Source organism: Neolamprologus multifasciatus, chromosome 1 (assembly GCF_963576455.1).
Source record: "Neolamprologus multifasciatus chromosome 1, fNeoMul1.2, whole genome shotgun sequence".
NCBI classification, from domain to species: domain Eukaryota; kingdom Metazoa; phylum Chordata; class Actinopteri; order Cichliformes; family Cichlidae; genus Neolamprologus; species Neolamprologus multifasciatus.
The window spans coordinates 34442589-34464533 of NC_140439.1; the positions used below are offsets into that span (position 1 = coordinate 34442589).

Sequence of the window (21945 nt, forward strand, 5' to 3'; positions counted from 1 at the left end):
CTAGTGCTGCCAACATGATTGCTCAGTAAGACTTATGACTGTTCAGTCTGAAGTTCCCTTTAGGTTAGTTAGTACTTCAATATTTTGACATCTAAATGGGGCTTTTGCATGACTTGATTGCGTCATAAAGAAGTGGAACATTACAGTCTGACAGAGTTGGCTAGTTGAGCCCTAAAGGCCCAACTCAGATTTCAATTATTGGTTTCATTTTTACTGGGTAAAGAAAACACTTAGTTTTGAGTTAATAACCTCAGTAGTTAGATAACATATACTAATATTTGTCTTTTAAAACAAAAATATAAAAACGTATAAAATTAATAATTACTTCAGGAAGTTCTCGTTTTTGCATTTAAAAATATACACGTCTTGCCAGATTTGCTTTTAAAGCAAACTGAAAGATTATTTCTTGAAGCAATGTGGGATTCATTTGTTTGGTTTTCTCCCTTTGCTAATCATGCAATTCTTAAATACTGCTGACTGCAAGTGAAACCCTAAAAATGATAATGTTATTGCAATATTTATTTCCAGTAGGGTTACAGAGCCTTCAAGTCAACACTTACTCACCCAAGGCTGCAATGAAAAACCTGTAGGTATGTTGTTCTGTGCTATTTTAGGGTATTTTGGTGCCATAAGCCTTCAGTAAAAGGCCAATATTAGATTCAATTTAAATTATTTACGATACATAAAGTGTGCACTGAAAGGTTAATTCTTTGCATCATGTTTGATGCTTTCAGTCCTGACAAGGCAGAAATGTAGAGGTACTTAGCCTGGTGATTTAAATGCACCAAGAGGTACTTTGGCAAAAAGGTTTAAACTATCACTAACAGTAGAAAGTGCAGATTCATGCGTTTCACAAACCTATTAGTTTCCATTTGGAAAGAATTACTACTTTTGTAACTACTGTGTACTGACTGTACAAACAAATCTTCCAGGGAAAGACTGCAAAGCAAAAGTGCACTTTGAAGTGTTTTTCTATGATTTACAAGAAGTTACAGTGAACGGAAAAAAATATTTTGTCATGCTGACATTTGAAAATGTACAAAGTAATTGATATTTAAACTCAACTTGAATAGTCTGTCAATTTGCTTACAAAATTACAATCAATCCACAATTAGGAATGTGGAAGTGGTCCGTTAACTCTCTAGGCATTGACATGAAACATTTTATAGTGTGACTGACTAGTATTGATTTTGCATTTATGTGTGTGTAAACTGACTGATTTGTGAAGATAAAAGGATTAATTTTTGTTATTATTCCTTATTTCTGTTGACATCACCTTCAACACGTTTCTGTTACTCACTCCCACTCATAGGCAAACAGCACAACCACATATGCCCAGCTACTGCACTAAGAGATGCTGTGCTATGCAAAAAAACAAAAAGAAAATAACAGAAGGGAACAGGGACCAAGTCTATCTTAGAAAACTAAGGGAGATGGGTCAATGTGTCTAAAAACACCACTTAACCAGTATTGTGTATAAGTAATTCAAATGCTAATGGAAAAGATGTGTATGCATGAAGTGTTACTGTGCTGGTGCTTTTTGAGCTAAAAACAAGGGAGGCCTGGATCAGCTTGTGCAAGGTATCATCAAGTTCCAAAATTCCAACAACTAGTGATGCAGGAATCCAGATTTATACAGCTTTTTTACAATACTGATACAGAGTATGAATCCAATTAGGGCTGGGCCATATTATACCGTTCACGGCAATACCGGTACAATGTTAGGCAACGATAAGAAAATGAAATATCGCGATAATATATGGGTAAAACACGTATGCGCAGTGCCTTTGTTTTCATACGCACATGGACAAAAAAGCATGGCGGTAACAGAAATGAGAAGGGAGAAAGCTGATCGTTGAGTGAAACGCATGAACCAGAATTGGTTTGAAAAATGGTGCCACTTCAGTGATGTGGAACTGGTTTGGTGTTTGTCCGTCAGATACCCACCAAAGCACATTGTTTTTATAGAACACGCAAGCCGACAGTCGTTATTACCATTTTTGTCGGACTAAGGTGCTCGTAAATCTGGGAGTAATCTGGATCCTAAACTCTGTCCTTTTCAGGTCCCAAAGTCAAACGAACACTGCAGCATCACTGAGAGTTAAAAACAGTCTAAATTCTTTCATCTTTAATAAAACGATCAGCATTGCTGCTTTATCAGGTATAACTATGAAGTTTAACATCCAGGCATCCATGAAAACAGAATTTATTACATTTAATGGAGTTAGAAGTTAGCAGGAAGTTAGCTCGCTAGTTTTGCTAGTTACCTAAGCGTGATATAGCATGTTCTGACTGAGAGATTTCTGAAAAAATTCAAACGTACAGCTCTGCTATCACTTCCAACATAAATGAAGACAGGAAACTAAACAGCAGTGACGTGTGTAAGGTTACTGAAGTTGGGCTAGCTGATATATAATGATGAGCTACGTGATCGCTAGCGACACAGCTATGTTAGCATAACACAGCGGTCCCCAACCTTTTTTTGCGCCACGGACCGGTTTATGCCTTTAAGGGGTCGCGGATAAATACAACAAAATAAAACTAGTACAATAGTACCTTCCACAATAGAAGGTTAGTCATTAATATACTGCTTAATGTGCCTTATAATCCCGTGCACCTTATGGTCCGAAAAATACGTATTTGACTTTAATTTTTTAAATGTTGCTTTTGTAACTTGTAATCTGTAAGGCTTAAAAAACAATTTTACTGGTATTTATAGTAAAGCCAAGGATACAAGATATTATACTAATACCAGGGCCAAATTATTGAGTCAGGATCAAACTGATCTCAATCCAAATATTGGATCAGTGCATCCCTACCATGAGTAAACTTGTGGTAGTAAACTCAAAATCACAAAAGCCCCTTAAGGCCATCTTCTAGTGGGTCTTTATATAGCCTCCAGTTAATTCTTGTTCAGTCCCTTGCTCACTCACCTCAGAAATGTACCAGTTATTTTGCCATATCTGTAATGTGACAACATAACCTTTTAACATGATTGTGATTTTCCTGAAAAAGATGAGTTGCAGGGAGGCAAATCTGAAGAATGGGGCAGGTGGTGAGCAAAGGAGATATTGGTTTGGCCAAATACTGTTTCCAATGTGCTCTGTGCTCATGACGACGTGCCATTGTTAAGTTCTCTCTCAGATCCCCTGTTGCCAATATGAAACCTGGGGATGAATTTACAGGACAAATTCAAGCTGTTGACTTCTCTACTAAAATTGCTATAACCTATTCTGTCCTAGACAGAAATCCACCTTCCATTACCAGTCATGAGCCTCCATATAAAAATTGTTAGAGAACTTGCTTTGCCCTCTGTGCCAGTTTGAGAAATGCATACGAAACTGTGGATACAGAACATTGTCTGGGGATGCAGTAGGGGGGATCGATCAAATTTAAATCACACGTGTTTGTTTTTATTCATTTATTTTATTGTAATGGGATTATTCCAGGAACCTTTTGATCACAACTTGTTTGTGTGTAAGACTGCAGCAACTCTAATTCTATCTATACAGCACAAAACCACAACAACAGTTGCCTCAAGGTGCTTTTATATTGTAAGGTGAAGACCCTACAATAATACAAAGAAAACAGAGAAAATCCCATCAATTATATGATCCCCAACAATAATACGAGCAAGCGTTTTGGCGACAGCGGGAAGGAAAACTCCCTTTTAACAGGAAGAAACCTCCAGCAGGACCAGGCTCAGTGAGGGGCGGGGCCATCTGCTGCGACCGGTTGGGGTGAAAGAAGGAAGACAGGATAAAAAACATGCTGTGGAAGAGAGCCAAAGAAATCCAATACTACTTATTTGGAATGATATACACATATGGGGATGACTTTTAAAAAATGGATGTCGTGAATAGCCAATAAATCTCATCAAATGGGTTCACATTTGACTTCTTCTATTGCTCAAAGAACCAAATTTCAAGCAAACCTCTTCGAAATGACATTCATTTTCTTCTTATTATAAAGAATTTTTCATTCTGCCTACCTCTCTGATATCCTGGTGAAAAGCAAGTAAGCTGATCTGAAAGGTGTATACCATTAAAAACTGATAGCGCAAGCCTTAACATAAAAACACTGACTTGCTTTGATTGGAAGCAGTAGTTTATTTATATGCACGTGCTAATCTGTGTAAGTGTGTGACTGGGGGTAAAAACAGCTTCTCACTGACCAGTGAACTAAATTATTATATCAGCCGTTAAAGAACTGACCTTTTAAAGCACTTGGCTCTATTTGGCAGCCAATGAAAACACCTCTCTTCACTCATCTCTTTGGAGCTTGTTGATTTTATTTCCCCCTCTGTGACTGCCTTCGCTTGTGTAATCACACAAAAACAGGGGAAAGAGGAAAGATGGAAGGAGACTTAGGGGAAGAGAAAACATAGAAAAGTAATTAAAACAGAGTGCTGGAGAAAGAGGAGCGTGCTGGCCTATGACCGATAGATGCAGCCGCATTGAACCGAAAACCACGATGGGATTAACAGAGGTCTAATGCTCTAAGGATGCTGGGAAATGGCTTGGTCTTGTGTGTTTGTGTAGATTTGCACAAGTGTGTGTGTGTCCATGGACTGCTTCTGAAGAAACTTTTTTTTTTTTTTAGAAATTATTCAAGAGTGTGGATGTACACACTTGTTTGTCAGTGTGACTGAAAAAATATACACTGCTAAGGAAAACAGGAAAAGCACTATAAGTAACACCTCATGTCTGCATCGCTCAACCGAGCTAAATTAGGGTGTACTCACACAAGGCACGGTGCCCCCCCAACAATGCACTTACACTGCCCTTAACAATCTGGGCCTGAATACGCTTAATTTTGTCTTTAGGATTTCACACTCTTTCTTGGCTGGTCTTACCCTCTCCACACACACACACACACACGAAAAGCACTCTTGCAGAGCATAAGGGGGTTCATGATTTTATGCATTATGTGGCTTAACTGTGGAAGCAGTAACACACTGGCCTCTCACATACTAGCTAATTAATTAACAAAGTGATTTCATGATGTCCATTACAATCACACTATATTTATACTGTGCCCACATCCAACTCGACTGTGCCTGGGCCTGCTTCTTGCAGGAGACCAGAGCACAACACTTAGTAGTGATCACACTTAGCCAAACAAAGTGGACACTTGGGGGTCAAGAGTGCTCTGACATGGAAGTGTGAGTACACCCTTTCACTTCAAATTCATGTGTCTTGGCACGTACATAAAAACATAAGAAAGAGGCAGGACATATACACTGGTTGTTTTAAATAACTGGAGTCACAGAGAAGTTGATATTTTGCATATAAAATGTCACTTTGCCATTATTTTTATCCAATCATAATTAGCAAATAAATTATAATAAATGATAAGGTATGGCTAAAAACATATTTTTTGAGTTCACAGGTGAACTTCACCTTTGACCACTAAATACTACTCAGCTCAGCTCAGTTCAAGTGAATAAACTCAACCAAAATTTGAAGAAATTCCATCATAGTGTGGCTGAAAAGCTGCAGCCAGTGGATGCAAAATAAAATTCATAAATAAAAAAAGAAAAATTGAGCATTGCTAATAAATGAGAAAGAAGAAAAAAGACAAAGAAAAGGATTTAACTTCTTCATAGAGTAGCTAAGAAGTAGATCAAGAGATCCATAATCTGAGACTGCAGAGACACTGACAAGGTTCACTTTGTCTTGCTCCCAAATCCTTTCCACTATACTTAGAGATGCGTGTAAGACATGATCTTTGCAGAACTACTTCTCACTTGATTGGCAGGAGGCAAAGTATGCAAAGTTACAAAATAAATGCCAAGATCAGCATTAAATAGAATTATAAAATACTAAAACTGTTTTGGTGTGAGTGTCAATTACTTTATTTATTGATTCACTAAAAATTCTTCAGTCCTTAGATTCATCTGTTTTATGGTTTATAGTCTACGTTTGTATCCATGTATACACGGAACATAAAAAGGATAAACGTATATTAAAAAGTGCTTCAATGAAACTATTCCACATGCAAAACTGAGCTGAAAACAGTATCTTTAAAATGTGGTACCTGATCTTTGGTCATTGTAAATTCCAGTTATTGATCTGGGTTCAAAACAGATGTGATGTGATATACTGGATTTTCTTGAAAAATGATCGCATTGTGCCTGTTAGCACTTTTGTCTTAAAGGAAAAGCTACTTTGCAAATTACTGGGTTTAGTAAAAATTTTCATTTTTTCATGTATGTTTTGCATTTGGATGTAGACCCTGGCATCTATTTAGATTCTATTTCATATTTTTCATTGTAATAACTGCAGTGAAATGGTTCAGTCTGTTGAAGATTCACAACTGAATAAAAAGCTAATATATTTTTAAGATATTGTTTATGAAATAGACACAAAAACAACAACAACAACAAAAAAAACCCTTCATTTGCAGAGTTTTATAAAAATCATTTGGAACTACCTCAAAAGTTTAAAGTGATCTTTCTCTGAAATTCATTTGCTTCATCCTCTCCGATTAACATTCTTGCCACCCATCGCACATCCAACTGGTATTTGGGCATGGCAGTTTATTTGCACAGTTTTGCTCCTGCTTGGTCTCTCTCCCCTCAGACACATTCTGTCTCTTCCACATCCTTCAATCTCTCTCCGTTTCCCTCTTCTTCCTTACCTCCTCCCCTTCCTTTCTCCTATTCCCCTTCTCTGTGATAAGATAGACTACTGTTCGGCTTGTGCCTCGACCTGCTGAATTTCAAATAGGCCCCTTTGACAAAAACCCAGAGCCATGGTCTCCCCTCCTTGCTCTCCCAGAATATTAACTAGTTCTGCAGCAGTGCCAACTATCCTAGACTCCTAAGCCCACCAAAGCACTACAGATCCATTTGTTGCATTAAGGAAATGAACACTGAAGCAGAGGAGGGGATCATCACTCTGTCAATACCTGTAGCTATACTTCAGGACGTGAGACTGCAACTGAGGCCATACTGTACATTCTTAGTTTATAACTGAATGCCTTTGAGACTGAACACAAATCTTAGCAATAAATAAATGAATAAATGTTGTGTAACAATAAATTAAATAGCTGTTGTATAGTGATCACCAATCTCTTTATTCTTTTCAAGAAGTAGGACAGACTATAGCAAAACCTCTGTTCTAATTTGATTGTCACAGTTAGCTATGCTGTTCTTCATTAAACTCAAGCTATACGTTTAAGTTCTACTCGGAAGAGACCTGCTGCCCTCTTTCGGAACTCAACCTATCAGTCAAGACCCACTGAACCAGATCGCTGACAGTTTACCATATGACTGTTTTTTAAGGGTTATCGAGTTTAACTCGTTTAAAGCTTCAAACATAGATGAACACAATATGAATATTTTACTCGAGTGCACTGTAATGAGTTATTAAGCTTCTGGAAAATAAAGTGCTAAAATATTAACTGCTTTACTGAGATTGTGTAAACGTCTGTGGCATCATCAATGTCAGTGTATAAGCTGTCGGACATTAAATTTTGAATTTTTTTTTAACAGAATATAATATAGAAAAGAATGTTTGTGGTAATTTAGATATGGGGTCATCTCAGAGTTTGCTCTGGAGAGCAGTCCTGGCTTTCTTGTTTGTAATACTCTGCAGTGTTTACATATAGCTGAATCATAGCTAAGCAGATGGTTTTGTATACTCAAGCAGTGTCTTCACGGTAAGTTGCCAACTAGTTTACACTGCCAGAAGCTTAAACAATTCCACTATTGTTTTCCTTTTCCAGCATAACTGAAACCCCCCCCCCCCCCCCCCAAAAAAAAAAAACAAAAAAGATGATAAGATGTGATATGTATAGCCAGCCAGTCGTAATTTGTCAAATACATTCATTACAATTGCGTCATTGCCTGCTGTAGCTGTAGTGGTTAAGGTGGATGGAATCAGTTGATTGCCGACTTAAGGCAACATTTCAGGTCACTGTGCTTATCCTACATTACATTACGTTACATTACAAATGGCTAACCACATAAGACAGACATTATATAAATGCCAATATAGTTTTAGGCTATTAGCAGCACTATGCATGCAATACAAGCTGGGCTCTACTTTACTCTGGAGGACTGTAATGCTGGCACTAATGTCAATTTTGATCATTATAGAAGAGTCTGAGTTGTAAAAAGTCACTAATGATAGGCAAGAGACTCAAAGACACTCAAATAAGTCCAAAAAGCTTATTACCTTGTTGAGCCAGGTCTCAAACATTCGGTCATTATCCATTGTCAGGAATAAATCTGAGAGGAAGAAAAAGACAGAAGAAGGGAGGGTGCAAGTCATTAAGTGATACATTAATTTGTTTGGCAATTATAATCAAGTATGGAGCAGACGTGCTGATCAAATGTGCTGATCTACAACACAGAGAATCACATAACTGGAAATGTACACTATACTCTTGCAATAAGGCTTTTAACAGATATGGACAATGTTAACAAATCCTGCAAAAACAGAGAAGACCTTCTCTATTGTAGCCAAAAAAAAGTTCTCTTTTTCATTTTGTCTCTCAGCAGCTAAAATTGAAAACATGAAATTAAATCTACTCTTCAACATAATATATGACGCACAGGACTCAATACATGTTTATGCTCAACTTAATTAATTAAACCAAAATATACAGAAGAAGAAAAGATGTTAAATATGTTAACATTCAACAGTTGACACAGAGGAATGATTTATATATTTATTCATTTTTGTATATTTTTGACATTTCTTCCTCCAACTCTGATATAGAGAGGCACTGCTTGTTCACTATGCAGTTTAAGTAGGTTTCCTAAAGCAACAAAGATAAATTGGCTTCTTAAAACAGTATAAGTGAAAACAGGTAAGGAGAAGGAAAAGGGATAGTGGTGGAATCTCCTGCTCAAAGCAGATGGATTTTGCTCAGCTTTCTGGAGTCTTCACCCCTGGTAATGCCTGTAGCTCGCTCTATTGGAATCCTATAACCTGCACTTGTACTCATATTGCTTGCTCTTGAAGCTCAGGCTGCAGGCTGCACTTCTAATGCAGTTTCTGTGGGCTTCTCTTTGAGAGGACGTTTACTTTCATTCCTGTATGCTCTGGTTCTGCCCCAATAATTGGACATGAAATAAATATTGCCATTGATCTGCTTTGGGCCCTGCTATGTGTTGCTGTGCCCTGCATGGGAATATACAAATGGTACTGAAATAAGGGGAAAATTAATAAAGGAAAAACTGGAACAACAGGACAAACGAAGGTTGTGTGTGTAATGATAGAAAGCACTATAGAAATCCTATATCCATACACAGAAGAATTATCTAGTAATGTCATGGCCATCAAAGCCAACAAGTTCAAGATGCTACAATGTCACTCAATATGCATGACTATACATGACATTAAAAATACTGTTTTGAAAGAGATTTTCAGTCAAAGCTTTTTGACTGAAAAGTGATCCTCTGAAAACATACCAATTAAAAAAGTCTTGTAACAAATACACATGGAAATGTAGTCCTAGATTTCATCCGTAGTCATTTCACAAGTGATAAGTAACTTTCTCTGGATGACACACACACAATGGACAACTGTACCCTCAAACACACAATGATAACATGGACTGAACCACCACTCACAACCACTAGCACTTTATATAGCCTCTTAACTGCACTACTGTATAATTCTGTGTAAATAATCATTCTGTACAATAAGATAATTTTTAATTCTACAACTGTTTACAACTTGCATAGTTCCCATTTCTGTATAGCTGTATATCTCATATTTATGTATAGTTCTTTATTTCATATTCTGTATAGTTTTTTTTTTCATATTTATATCCTGTTCATATCCTGTACTCACTACAGCCTGTACATACTTATAGCATATTTATAACATACTTCATACCATGTACATTATAACATACCATAATAGACACATTTCTATAATATACTTACATATCTATATTATTGCTAATATATATTGTAATATATCTATATCATGGCTAAAGCACTTCTGGATGGATGCAAACTGCATTCTGTTGCCCTGTACCTGTGACATGTGCAATGACAATAAAGTTGAATTCTATTCTAATTCTATTCTATTCTATAGGCTCAACTTCCCAAATACATTCTAGTAGCTCATCCGAGAAAGGATTTAGTTGGCTAGCATTCTTAAAATCTAGGTTTTAGTGCATATATGTATGTTTTGTGCTTTACACGTGCTTCCCACTGTGGCAGGTGCTCATAATTTGGTGGATTTGAATTTCCTGGCCCTCCTTCAAAATAATTCATCAGCTTCTTATGTCAGAGAGATACCAACTATTAACTATCAAGTTACCAACTATTAACATATAGAGAATATACTACGCCATCTGTGCTAAACACACATGGATTCATGGTTTTAATAGAACCTATGGTGTACTACAAATTATAGTCATATAACATTACATATCCAAAAATGTATCTGAGGCTCTGGTGCCTTTGTGTTTAATCACAGGGACGGTGGGCCACAGATGGTGGTTATTTATCTAAACCCAGCTACAGCTGTTGCAAAGTAATGCCACATTTAAGGTGCTCAAGCTGGTAAAACAGTTCAACTACAACTTTTAATCCTTGTGGAGTTGCAGAAATGCCGCCCACGCGGACGCCAAACTTTTTAACAAATGCAAAGTACATAACAAATGTATGCATAGATTATGCATATGTGCAGACGCACAAACACACAGCATTTTGCAGAGCGTGTTTATGCAGGTTTTCGTGTTACTATGTGTGTTTGGAGCCACACCAGGTGGTGTGTTGATGAGCTCGGTTAATCAGCCAATCAGGCCTCTTAAACAGAATCCAGCCGTGATTGGCTGATTAGATGCGATGGCGTTGTGTCTGTGAGAGAGGCATAGAGCAGCGGAGAGATGTTCATCTTGTAAACACTTAACATTCTCACCGTGGGGGTTCTTCCTCTTCTTGCTCATCTTTTTTTTCACCCATGTTCACCACTAACAGACTCATCTCCATTATTTACTCTTGCTTTAGACTTTTACTAAATTCAGCCCAACTTAAAAGGTCACTGCACTTCTTTTGGTTAGTCTGGTCTTCGCCACTTTCATGCAGCATCGTGAGGGTGTAAACTGACAATTTAAACGTGGAAAGACCACTTAAGCACTCTTGAAACTTCACTCGGCTTTCTCCCTGGACACTACACTACAGGTGGCTCTGTTCTCAGATCTGTCCTAAGAAGGAAAGCAGTCACAGTCTGTCAAGGGGAATACAGACAGACTGAAAACAAAGTTCTGGTTTGTGAACTATGCAATATTGTAATCGCAATGTGATTCCTTTAAAATGATCTTTTTAAAAGTATTGTACTTCTCTGTTCTCCCTTCTCTAACTCACTTTCTTTGCAATAAACTATTCCACAAATTCTCCAGAGAGAAGAGCTCCAAATAGCGATAGAAACATAAGTGCTGCCACCATCACTCACTTTAACATAGTTTTGCTGTTACAGGGACTTATAACTGGGCTTCTAAGGGTCTTTAATACAAAGATATAAAGAGGACTCCAACAAAAAAGAGGAGCACAGACAAAAAACAGAACAGAAGAGTGGATCCTATGGGAAATTCCTCCGGGTATGGTATTTCATGTTTTGACCACTTTAATTTTGTTGTGAAATAATGTTTTTTCAAAGCATATCTTTATCATTCTTTTCTAGTTCACTGGATACTTTTTCAGTCATATTGAAAATTTAAACCACTGCCTATAAAAGCATTCCTTTTGATAATTTAAGTTAAACAAGAAGTATGTATTTACTGCCCTTGATCATTTATCATTTCCTTTGATACCTCTGATACCTTAAAGATGACCATGAGTCCAAACTACTTTAGCGAAGGATAACATGTAGGCAGTAAAGTATGTATGAGTAAGAATTTATATATCAATTTAAAAAGGTTCATATATTTTAAACCAAAACACCACCCCATTGAATTAACCCAGTCAGTTTTTCCTAGAATATAAACAGTTAAATGATTAAAAACTGAGGAAAGCCTTGTCAGTTTTGAAAAATTCAGAATCTTTGGACAGACAGCAGAGAGCACAAGGGATATGACTCAACAGGTCAAGTCTACTCCATTGTTTTAACACAAAAATCTGTTTTCCTTCCTATATTCAATATGAGAAAGACTTGCCGAAAATCTTTTTAGCTTCTCTTTAGCAACGTTAGTAGGGCTAGAACGTGCGAAGGAAAAAGAAACAAAAGAAAACAAGCAAGGCAGTTTAAATGTAATACTAGTGTAAGGACCAAAAAAGAATGGATCAAATAAGGATGTCGTTGGTTCTGCTGCTTTAATTTAATCTTTTTAATTTTAGAAAATGCCCACTGTGAATTTGACAGTGTTGTATGATAGCAATGGTAAATCAGCGTGACACCAGTTTAATGATACAAAGAAATCACTGAAGCAGCCGGCTTTATGGACTGTTTGATAGTCTTTCAGGAATAAGCATTAGTTATCTGATCACCAATCTCTTGTTGGGGGGTGGGCTCCTGCTCAGCACCAAATTCAAGCCACCCATGTTTGAAGTAGAGATTAAACAGCTGGATAAAACTTTTTACATTTTCAATTTTTTTTCAATGTCTAGCAATGCCATGACGGGCAGATGTTCTCGATGAAGATGACACAAAACATTGAAAAATTGACTGGGAGGTCACGGGCACTGTGGTTGTCCCAGTATCACGACAAGCCACCAGTAATCCTGTCAGTCCTGTGCATTTGGAGGCGACCAGTACATCCATCAAAGCCAGAGAATCCCATCAATCCACAGCTCAGTAGAAAAAGAAAATCAGGACAGCTGCTGTGTAGTTGTAAGCCATCAGTAATGCCTCAGCTATAAGGAATGTGTAGCCTTCTGCTTAATATTAGGACTATACAAACAAAGTGATTAGCAAATGTTTCTGCACGTTGAGTTTAAATTGTAGTGAGGTGTATGTCGGTGTGACCTGCACTATTATATCGCTGAATCCCCAGGCAGAACCTCTTTTGATCAGTGTATAAACTAACCATATAATCTGTAAACACAATCTTCTTCATCAGATAGATGTTAGAAGACGTAATCTTACTCAGTTTTCTTTGTTCTCATATACCCAGTACAATTTACCGCGTCCTGTACAAAAGTATTCTCCGTTTTTTCCTTCTTCTCTCAATTACAGTTGATTTGTCTTCTCTTATGTTTTGCTATCTTTTCTATACTGAGGGTAACTGTTTTTTAGGACTTTATTGTGCATAATGCTCTATTTTTTTCATCCCATACAACTATAGACAAAAACAAATAAATGCAAAAGAAACTAATCGTGCATCTGAGGCTGGAAATACCGACTGCTACATCACTTCATCCTTTAGCTCATTTTATTTGCTGAGTCACATTTAACAAACTAGAGGCACCAAATCCAACTTCAACAACATTATCTAGCTCCTTGCAGTATGAGCACATACACTCAATTAAAGCATAGGCTAATGGAGCTGTCATCCTCCACCACTTGGGAAAGATGCATAATTGAGGTATATAAATGTGTTTGTGTGTAGGAGGGTGGGATTGCGTAACAACAATAGGGATTCAGAGCTCTAACTGGTATGTCATGTTGTCGGATAATTAAAGACACGCTAACTGTGATAGCTGACGCGATGGATATACAAGGCATCAAAAGCACTGGGCAGAGGGAGACAAAGGAAAACAGAAAGAAACTGATACCAAATGGTAAGGCCGTCCTGTGCTTGAGATGCATCTGAAAAAGATGTTTACTTAATTAATTAGTACAGAGCAAAAGCAAGCTAGTCCTTTAATTTGCAAAAGATGCTTTCCATCTACAGTAACTTCACCATTTCTTCCATGTTACTCTGCTTTCTCTTTCAGGCTTTTCAGTGTTGTTAAATTGTTCCTTCCCTAGAAATGGCACTGCAAAAGGCATGCACGTCATACCCATATGAGTGGGTACATGATGAGCAGCCTGCATAAACACATGCACACCCACCCCCACACCGCATGGCTGATTTCAGCACATTATTTAAATATCTGAGCGTGCATCTGTGAATTTCTTTGTCATCAGTTTGTGATCCAGCCAATCATCTACAATCAGCTGGGCCTTTCACACTAACAGAATAATTGCAAGTGTCTCTTGCTAATAACATGGTTTTTAAAGCAACAAGCAAAACAGCTCAAGTACCACAGAACAACCAGCATGGTAAACTGTGGCACACAACACCACGTTGCACAATGCTGAGGCTGTGTGGGTATTGCAAGTCTTTGAGCTGTTATTTTCGGGACAAATAACAGCATGTAGCACAAAGGCTGGATGGCTGATGCAGTTCCTATTACGACATAGATGATGTGAACTGCTTAGGACAGGTGTTTGCTGTTTAACACATGCTGGCAACAAAACATGCAATGTGCCTCATGTGGATTTACAATATCCTCAATCACATAAGAGTTAGTAACTGTCTTTTTGTTTAGGGTACTTGGAGAAAAAGATTTTTACTCTTCCTGTCTGGAAGTTATTCTTTTCTGCATTTAGGATCTGAAGCTTGACGTACAATTTTGATCCTAATTTTATGTATTACCCATCCCAGGCTGCCCCAGTTCCTCACGCAAGATTGTGGACTCCTCTGATGTATGCATGATAGCTTATAGGCATGCAATAAATTGCTGCACAAGTGTGTGCAAATGGTTGAAAGTTACTTTGTAGTAAAAAGCACTTTCAGTATTCAGTAAGAGCAGAAAAGCACTTTATAAGTACCAGTCAATCCATTTACCAAGAGGTTCTAGAGAAGTGATGGAAAGTAAATAACCAAAAATCAGTGGCTGTTGTGTTTTGGTTCCATTTAAAGAGAAGAAGGAAAAAACAGAACATATATATTTTTTCACCTAAAACATCAAAACCCAACCTACCAGCTGATGAATTTTTACCTTCTATGATGTGATTTTTTTTGCCACATTATTAATATATTTTCACCAAAAGTGAGTTGGGTCACAGACTATACTTAGCAAAATGGTGGGGATGCATATTAGTGGAATTTCTTTCATAAATATATTCTCTTCCTCAAAATTTCCTCTCAAAGCAGGAATTTATTCCAGTCCAGTCCTGATCCTTTGTTTCACCGCTTTGTCAAGACAACAGTAGAGATTAAGGCCCTTTCTCAATTCTCAAGTATGCGAGTACGTACTCGCGTTCTCGGCGGGTACATACTCGCCGAGAACGCACGGGAGTACGGACTCGCCGAGAACGCGAGCACGGACTCGCGATTTGTACAATTGGAACACCAGCGTACTTGATGATGTCACAGGTCCGGAGTTTTTACTGTCGTCCTTAATTTAACTGTGAGTAATATGTTATGAAGCTTAACTTTAATCACAGCCAAACCGGTTTACTCAGGAACAAATAAAAAGCCGAAATAAGCCAAACATTAACATTTAGAAGTGATCTAAGTGACTTATATATTATGTTTAACCTCAGTAGTGAAATCTCTATTAATAAAAATAGTGTACATGTACATACGTGTACATACCTTAATAAAAACAAGCAGGTGAGATGTTAGAACGCGTTTATTTTTATTTTAGTGGACACTCAATACAATAGACAGCTACTGGGGTTTGGGGTTTGTTTAACCTGAGTAGCGAAAAGACCGCGGGGGGGTTGAAAACGATCTGCCGGGACTCCGCTGTTCTCGCCGGCTGTAATAATCCTCGACCTCGCTGTCTGCTATGGAGCTGGCGGGTCACAGACGTCTCCGAAAACGTCGGACCTCGTTTGGAAATATATGATATCTTGATAAACTGAGCAGATATTCGAAGTTTACACAGCTACATTCTCGCTTGAAAAGAACTTAAAAGTTTATTTTGTGACCCAGAAAGAGTAATATTTAAAGGTTTTTAGCCCCGCTCGTCCGCCATTGCCGCGTTTGAGTTTTGGACGAAATGCATTCTGGGATATTTAGCTGTACCAAGTCCACACAAGTCACCACCGATGCATGCTCGATAAAACGGGCGGAGCGAGAACACATCCGGGACTTTTTCGCGTTCTCGGCTTGATGCGTACTTCGAATTGGAACAGTACTTGGTCTCCGACTGATGACGTATCACGAGTACACGAGAACGCAAGTACGCACAAGTACGCATATTGAGAAAGGCCCAATGATTCTCTGGCTTAGACAAGTCGATTTGACTCACCACTGTAACCTGCTTTTACTAATTTATAGCACACCTCCTGCTCTAAATTCAAACTAGGCTGCATCTTTCATGTAGAAAAAGTTCAAATGTATTGTAATATTAATTTACTTTTTTAAACTTCAATATCATATTAACCTTTTCCCCTTGTTAGTACTGAGTGTTTCTTGCTTAATAAACCCTGACAATGAAGATGAAAACATCAGAGCTGAATATTTTAGATATTCTTGTAACCACATTTCATTGGATTGTTTCAGTCGATTTACATGACGCAGGAGAAAGAGAGCATAAAAGAAGAAACTGCAAGGGTGGTCTCCATCAAACTGATGTCGCTTGAACAAGTCATCTGGAGACTGGACTATATTCTATGTGGTCTATATTCATTCATAGAGAAAATGTACATTTCTGAAGAAACTGTTTGCAGCAAGTGTGATTTAAATTAAGATTTCCAAACTGGAAGGTAAGCACAAGAAGACATATCCTAATTAATAAAAGTAAGAGTAAAAGTAAGTTCCGTTGGTTAAGTACGGCTAATTCGAGAAGAGAAGAGAAGAGAAGCCCTTGAGTTATTCATAGCCTCTCCATCAGATTTGTTAAGGGGATTGGAAGCAATTTAAAGGCCTCTACTGACTGTTTGACTCGAGCAGCATTATGTCTTTTTATTCCATTATGTTGAGCTGCAGTGCGGGGATAAAGACCAGGCTTCCTATTAGCCTCTGTATAAACAGATAGGGTGATGCTAGGTGGGTGCTAAGCCTCTCGCAGAGAAGGAGAACTCTGACATTGAGGAGAATAGACAGCTACAGGCAGGGGCCTATACTATCTATTGCTTTGTCTCACTATCACCTTCGCTCTATCTTTTTCTCTCTGCACACACAAAGTCTCTTATCTGCGCTACTACAGGGTAGCATCATTGCCGCGGATCAAAAGGTGTTATGACTCCCAAGAACAGTAAGCTGAAACATTAACTGGTTTGTATAAATGAATGAGCACATCAAAAGGCAAAATTTCCAGCCAAAGGGGAAACCCAGTTGTAAATGATTAAGCAAACTGATAAGGGCTAAAATGCCTTATCACAGCAGTCTCTCAACACTCTCTCAATACAGCTAGTCCTGTACTGCCATTCCCTGCATTCTCCTAATAATTCATGTTTCAGAGTGAAGCAAAAAATGGCAAAAAAAAAATTCTCCTGCCCCAAAAGTGAACAACAAACACAAACACCACCTGCATTTAAAGGGCAAGAGTGGAACCTGTCAGCAGAACATCACTTAGCGCCCATTCTACTGTCTTGAGGACCAATCAGCCAACCCCGCTTTTTTTTTTTTTTTTTGGAGAGCTTAAACGAATTAAAAGGCCCTGGTACTGGATGCTGTCTAGCTATTATGGCTTAGTGTGATATCTTATGGAACTGAATCAGTAAAAAAAATCTTCTGTGCTATGCTTTTACTGAAATAACAGTTGCTTTTCCATGCAATAAAAAACGATCTGTAGGCATTAACCTGGCCTCTAAAAATATCCAGACACAATTATAAAAAGGACCTTGGATGGTCCAGTAGTGCAGCACTATCAAAATATAGTGGGAAGAGCCTTTTGTTTCATCCCACATTTCATGAAGAAAATTAAATTCAAAGACATGCATGGTAGGAAAATTTGTGAAATTAAAGTGGCCGTAGGAGTGGATGTTATATGCAAGTGTTTAATGTGAAGTGAATAAAGTGTAGTGTGAATTTAGCTTTGAGTGGTTAGTAAGACAAGTGCAATACAAGCACCAGTAAACTTCCATTTAATGGTGCAAAAGCAAAGTCTATATATAGAGCTGAAGCTAATTGCCCTGTTAACACCAGTTGTATTACTTTCATGTTGCCACAGCATTAACATACAAATACACACACACACTACACTGGAATACTCTGAACACATCTGCAGGTCTCTTTGTCTTTCAGCACCATGGAAACCACATACTTAAAAAAAAGAAAAACAAAAAAACGCATTCATTTGCTTGTGACTCTTTGTGCTTGCAAGTTCACAATTAGCAGCTTGTTAAAAGGCTAGTGCACTTTTATGGTCAGTTGGGTCACTCTGTACAAGACTTACATAGTATGCCTTGTACATAGAGTTTTTGAAAACGCTACGTCCAGATGAACAGAATCAACTTTTGTACATAATACAGTCACTCCGTCCACTCTTGATATACGGACTACTCAAAGGTTTTAGGAACCAGTAGGGGTGGGGGAAAAAATAGATTCTGTGTAGTATCGTGATATTTTGTTTGCTAATAATGTATCGATACAGGGACAGCAGAAATCGATATTTTGTTACAAAAAAGGTTTTTGTGCTCTGACTTCAGAGCATGTTGATCCTTTTTCTGAGCAAGAATCCTGACATTCCTTCACTGTCCAAATGTGTTTAACTTTTTTTTGGCAGCAATAAACATGACAGTTTACTTATTTTAATTTAAGACAAGTTTTATTTTAATTAAGTTTAAAACTTTTTTATTTAATGTAAAATTATATTTTGTTTTAATTTACTTTCAAATTCTTCAGTTGCTGAAGGGGCTGCATAGTTTTCATAAACTGCATAGTTCAGAATAGCTATAATTGTACCAGATGGTTGCATTCAATTAAGTTGGACTAGACTGTAATGCAAACCGTTCAGTTTGTCAACAATAAAACTGACTGAAATGAGAGACTGAGTGTGAGACTTTGATATTAGATAAAATGAATATTGATAAAGTTTACCTTATACCAATATCGTATCGTGGGATGTATAGTGATTCCCACCTCTAGGAACCAGACTTCTTGATTCGTATATACTTTTTTTTTCTTTTTTTTTTCCATATATATACTACCAACAGACATTTTCCAAGTCCAATTCTCAATATTATAGACCATTGCAGCTGCTATCGGCAGTGGAAAGCGGTTAAATTGGACACTTCCTGTGGACTGGTTTCTAAGGCTGTATGCTCTGACTTCTTTTTCATGACAGCTATCGAATGTTTTCAGCAACTGATACTGTAATAGGTAAAGTCAGAACAATACTGTTCTTTTTTTTGGTAGGTCCAACTTCAACAACTGACATAATAGCCTAAAATATTAAAGGCAGCAAAAAATTCACTTAATTTGTTGGAGCTTTATTTAACAAGGAAGTCTGACTCTTAAAAATAAGAAAATCTATTTTAAAAATGCTCAAGGTTGCTGTATTACCTGGCTTATTTTTCAATGGCAGGGACGCCTGGAGAAAACCTGAGTGGTCACAGGGAGAATCTCCACAGAGGAGACTTTAAACCAAGTCTCTCTGTCTGTGAGGCATCAATACTAACCACTAAGCCACCACACTGCCTGTGTTGTAATAATCAATTTTGAGGAGCTACAAACTAACACAGTAATTATTTTACTGTCCATTCAATCAGAGCAAGTCAATGACATTTATTACTTAAACTTAGGATTTAAATAAATACATACATACATACATAAATAACTAAAAATGATGGACACTAATTAAAATATAAGAAATAAATTAATATATATAAACACCTTTCACACTTCAATATATAGGTTCTGTGTAAGCTTTCTTTAGTCTTCAAGGGTAATTTGAGGCCAACAACAGCAAAATAACAGCCCTCTGTTTATACCTGTAAAAGGCTTGCAGCAGCAGTAGCTGCGGTTTATCCAGGCTGCAGTGCAGAGTGGATCTGACAGCCAGCAACACGAATGCTGCATTAGTGTCTGATGTGCTGAGTGTTTTTCTGCACGTGTGCTGTCACATCACTTACCACCACTACACTTCAAGCCATTTAGGTTATATGAATGTTTTTAGTGCTACAATTATATATGACTAAAGTAAAAAGGCAGTGCAGTCAAAATAGGATAAAGGGTCAGGAAAACCTTGAGAATGGCAGCAAAAGAGAAACAGAGACACAATTTGAAAGTAATAGTGAGAGAGAGAAAGTGCCAGTCCTCGGTTTCCTTCTTGTCCCTGCTGCCCCTAAGCAGGATATTTGTTAGCCAGTTACTCAGGAAACAAGCTGTGACTCTCATCTCCCCATTGGCTGTAAAATATGAACGCAGGAGCACAGACACACATGTGAAGATGCACAGCTGTGTATAAGGGTTTATCCTATCAGGGTTGCCATGCAGATGGGCTCAAGGAAGGCAATCATTTCCAACTGATCACATTGTTTTATTTATGGGGGCTAGAGGACAAATGTCCACTTCATGGGTCTTTAATTATAGTGTGTGGGTCCATGTGTGTGCATGACAGAGTTTGGATTATATTGACAGTAATGAAGTAAAATGAGGATAAAACGGAGGATGAATGCACAGTGTACATATGTGCACTTTCTTGTTTTTCTGTATTTCGGATATATTTGCTGCTATAAGCCATTCTGCAGCCTATCAGTCAGGCCCTCTGTGTTTGTTTGCATCGATCTGTTCCTTCTGTCTTTAACCCTCGGACTGATCCACAGCTCAGCTGGACAGAGAGAGAGCGCCTTTGGCATTCTGAAGGAAATGTCACAGCTGTCACCAGTGAAACAGATACTTTACCTCACTCACTTACAGCGAGGAGGGAGCAGAGACGCAAGGAGACAAGGTTGGTCTGAAAATATGTTGACATTTGAGCCCAAAAGGCTAATAACTGGTGCCTGTTTCAATGCTGGAAGAAGAAAATTATACTAACTAACGCAAACTGGCACCACACTGATAATCTTCTGTTCCCCCAAACCTTGTATACTTTTCCTGACCAGCCCTGTGAAAGATTTGCATCTTGGCACCAACTCTGATATTAACAGTTATAGTTTCTCTTTTTGTTTTTCCTTTTTTTTTTTATATATATATAAAATTATTTGTCCACCACTTGTAATCATTTGTTAATTTCTCATCTGTAATACTTCAGCAGCCTTTAAATATTTTTACTTGTGAATATAAACTTATTGTTTGGCATCGTTTATTGGATTGGATGATTGAAGTCTGAAGAAACAATTTTTGCAATATTGGCAATTTAAGAATGTATTCATTAATAAACAGGGGTCTTAACACCCTGGCACCCCCCTTGCACAGTCAGTGCGGCTGTGATGGTCACTCTGACACAAACAGCACCCCCCAGCTGATGCTACCAGTTTCAGTGAGGTTGAGATCAGAATTGCAAGTAGGCAATTCCATCCTCTCCACTCCCAAACTCTGGAGGTAGTCTCTGATAATGAGGGGGCAAGTGTTATATTCTTGGAGGACAGCATTCAGTACCAGACTGTGGAGATATAGGATTGCCACTGGTTGCAGAATCTCATCTTGATAGCACTCGGCATTGAGATTGCCTCCAATGATGATAAGCCTTGTTTTATGACGGAGGGAGAAGCCGCTCCTCACCATCACACTGCTTCCACCAAAAGCTATTACCGTACCAGTGCGATCTAACTGCCATAGGCCAAATCTGGACTCCTCGCTGAACAATGCTAATCAGCTGCCAATCAGGCACCTGCTTGTCAACACTCGGGGTACCAGAAACTAAAAACAAGAGCCTTTAGCAGAATAGGCTATTTAGCATCGGCAGAGACGATTTGATAAGTATTTCATGGGCACAACCCACATACTCAACTATGCTGTGGAAACATTGAAGGAAAAATAAACAAACTTTCCAATGATATAAGATTTAATGCCAAGAAGCACTTTTACAAAAAAGAAATAATCCACCAGACACAGATTTCTTTACTCTTTGAGCTACGTTTTATATTTGTAGTGAAGAGCTTTCAATTTAATTAAAAAAAAGAAGTAAAAAAACAAGGAGAAAATGTAAAAATG

The 21945-nt window shown here is 37.9% G+C and overlaps 1 protein-coding gene across 1 annotated transcript in view; it reads right to left on the minus strand.

Annotated features, from left to right (window-relative positions):
* itfg1 (integrin alpha FG-GAP repeat containing 1) overlaps positions 1-21945 on the minus strand; it is a 178287-nt gene that overhangs the window by 128261 nt on the left and 28081 nt on the right. Inside the window, exon 7 of the mRNA XM_085155842.1 lies at positions 8184-8236. Coding sequence (XP_085011968.1) covers positions 8184-8236 — 53 coding nt within the window. The remainder of the gene's footprint in view (positions 1-8183; positions 8237-21945) is intronic.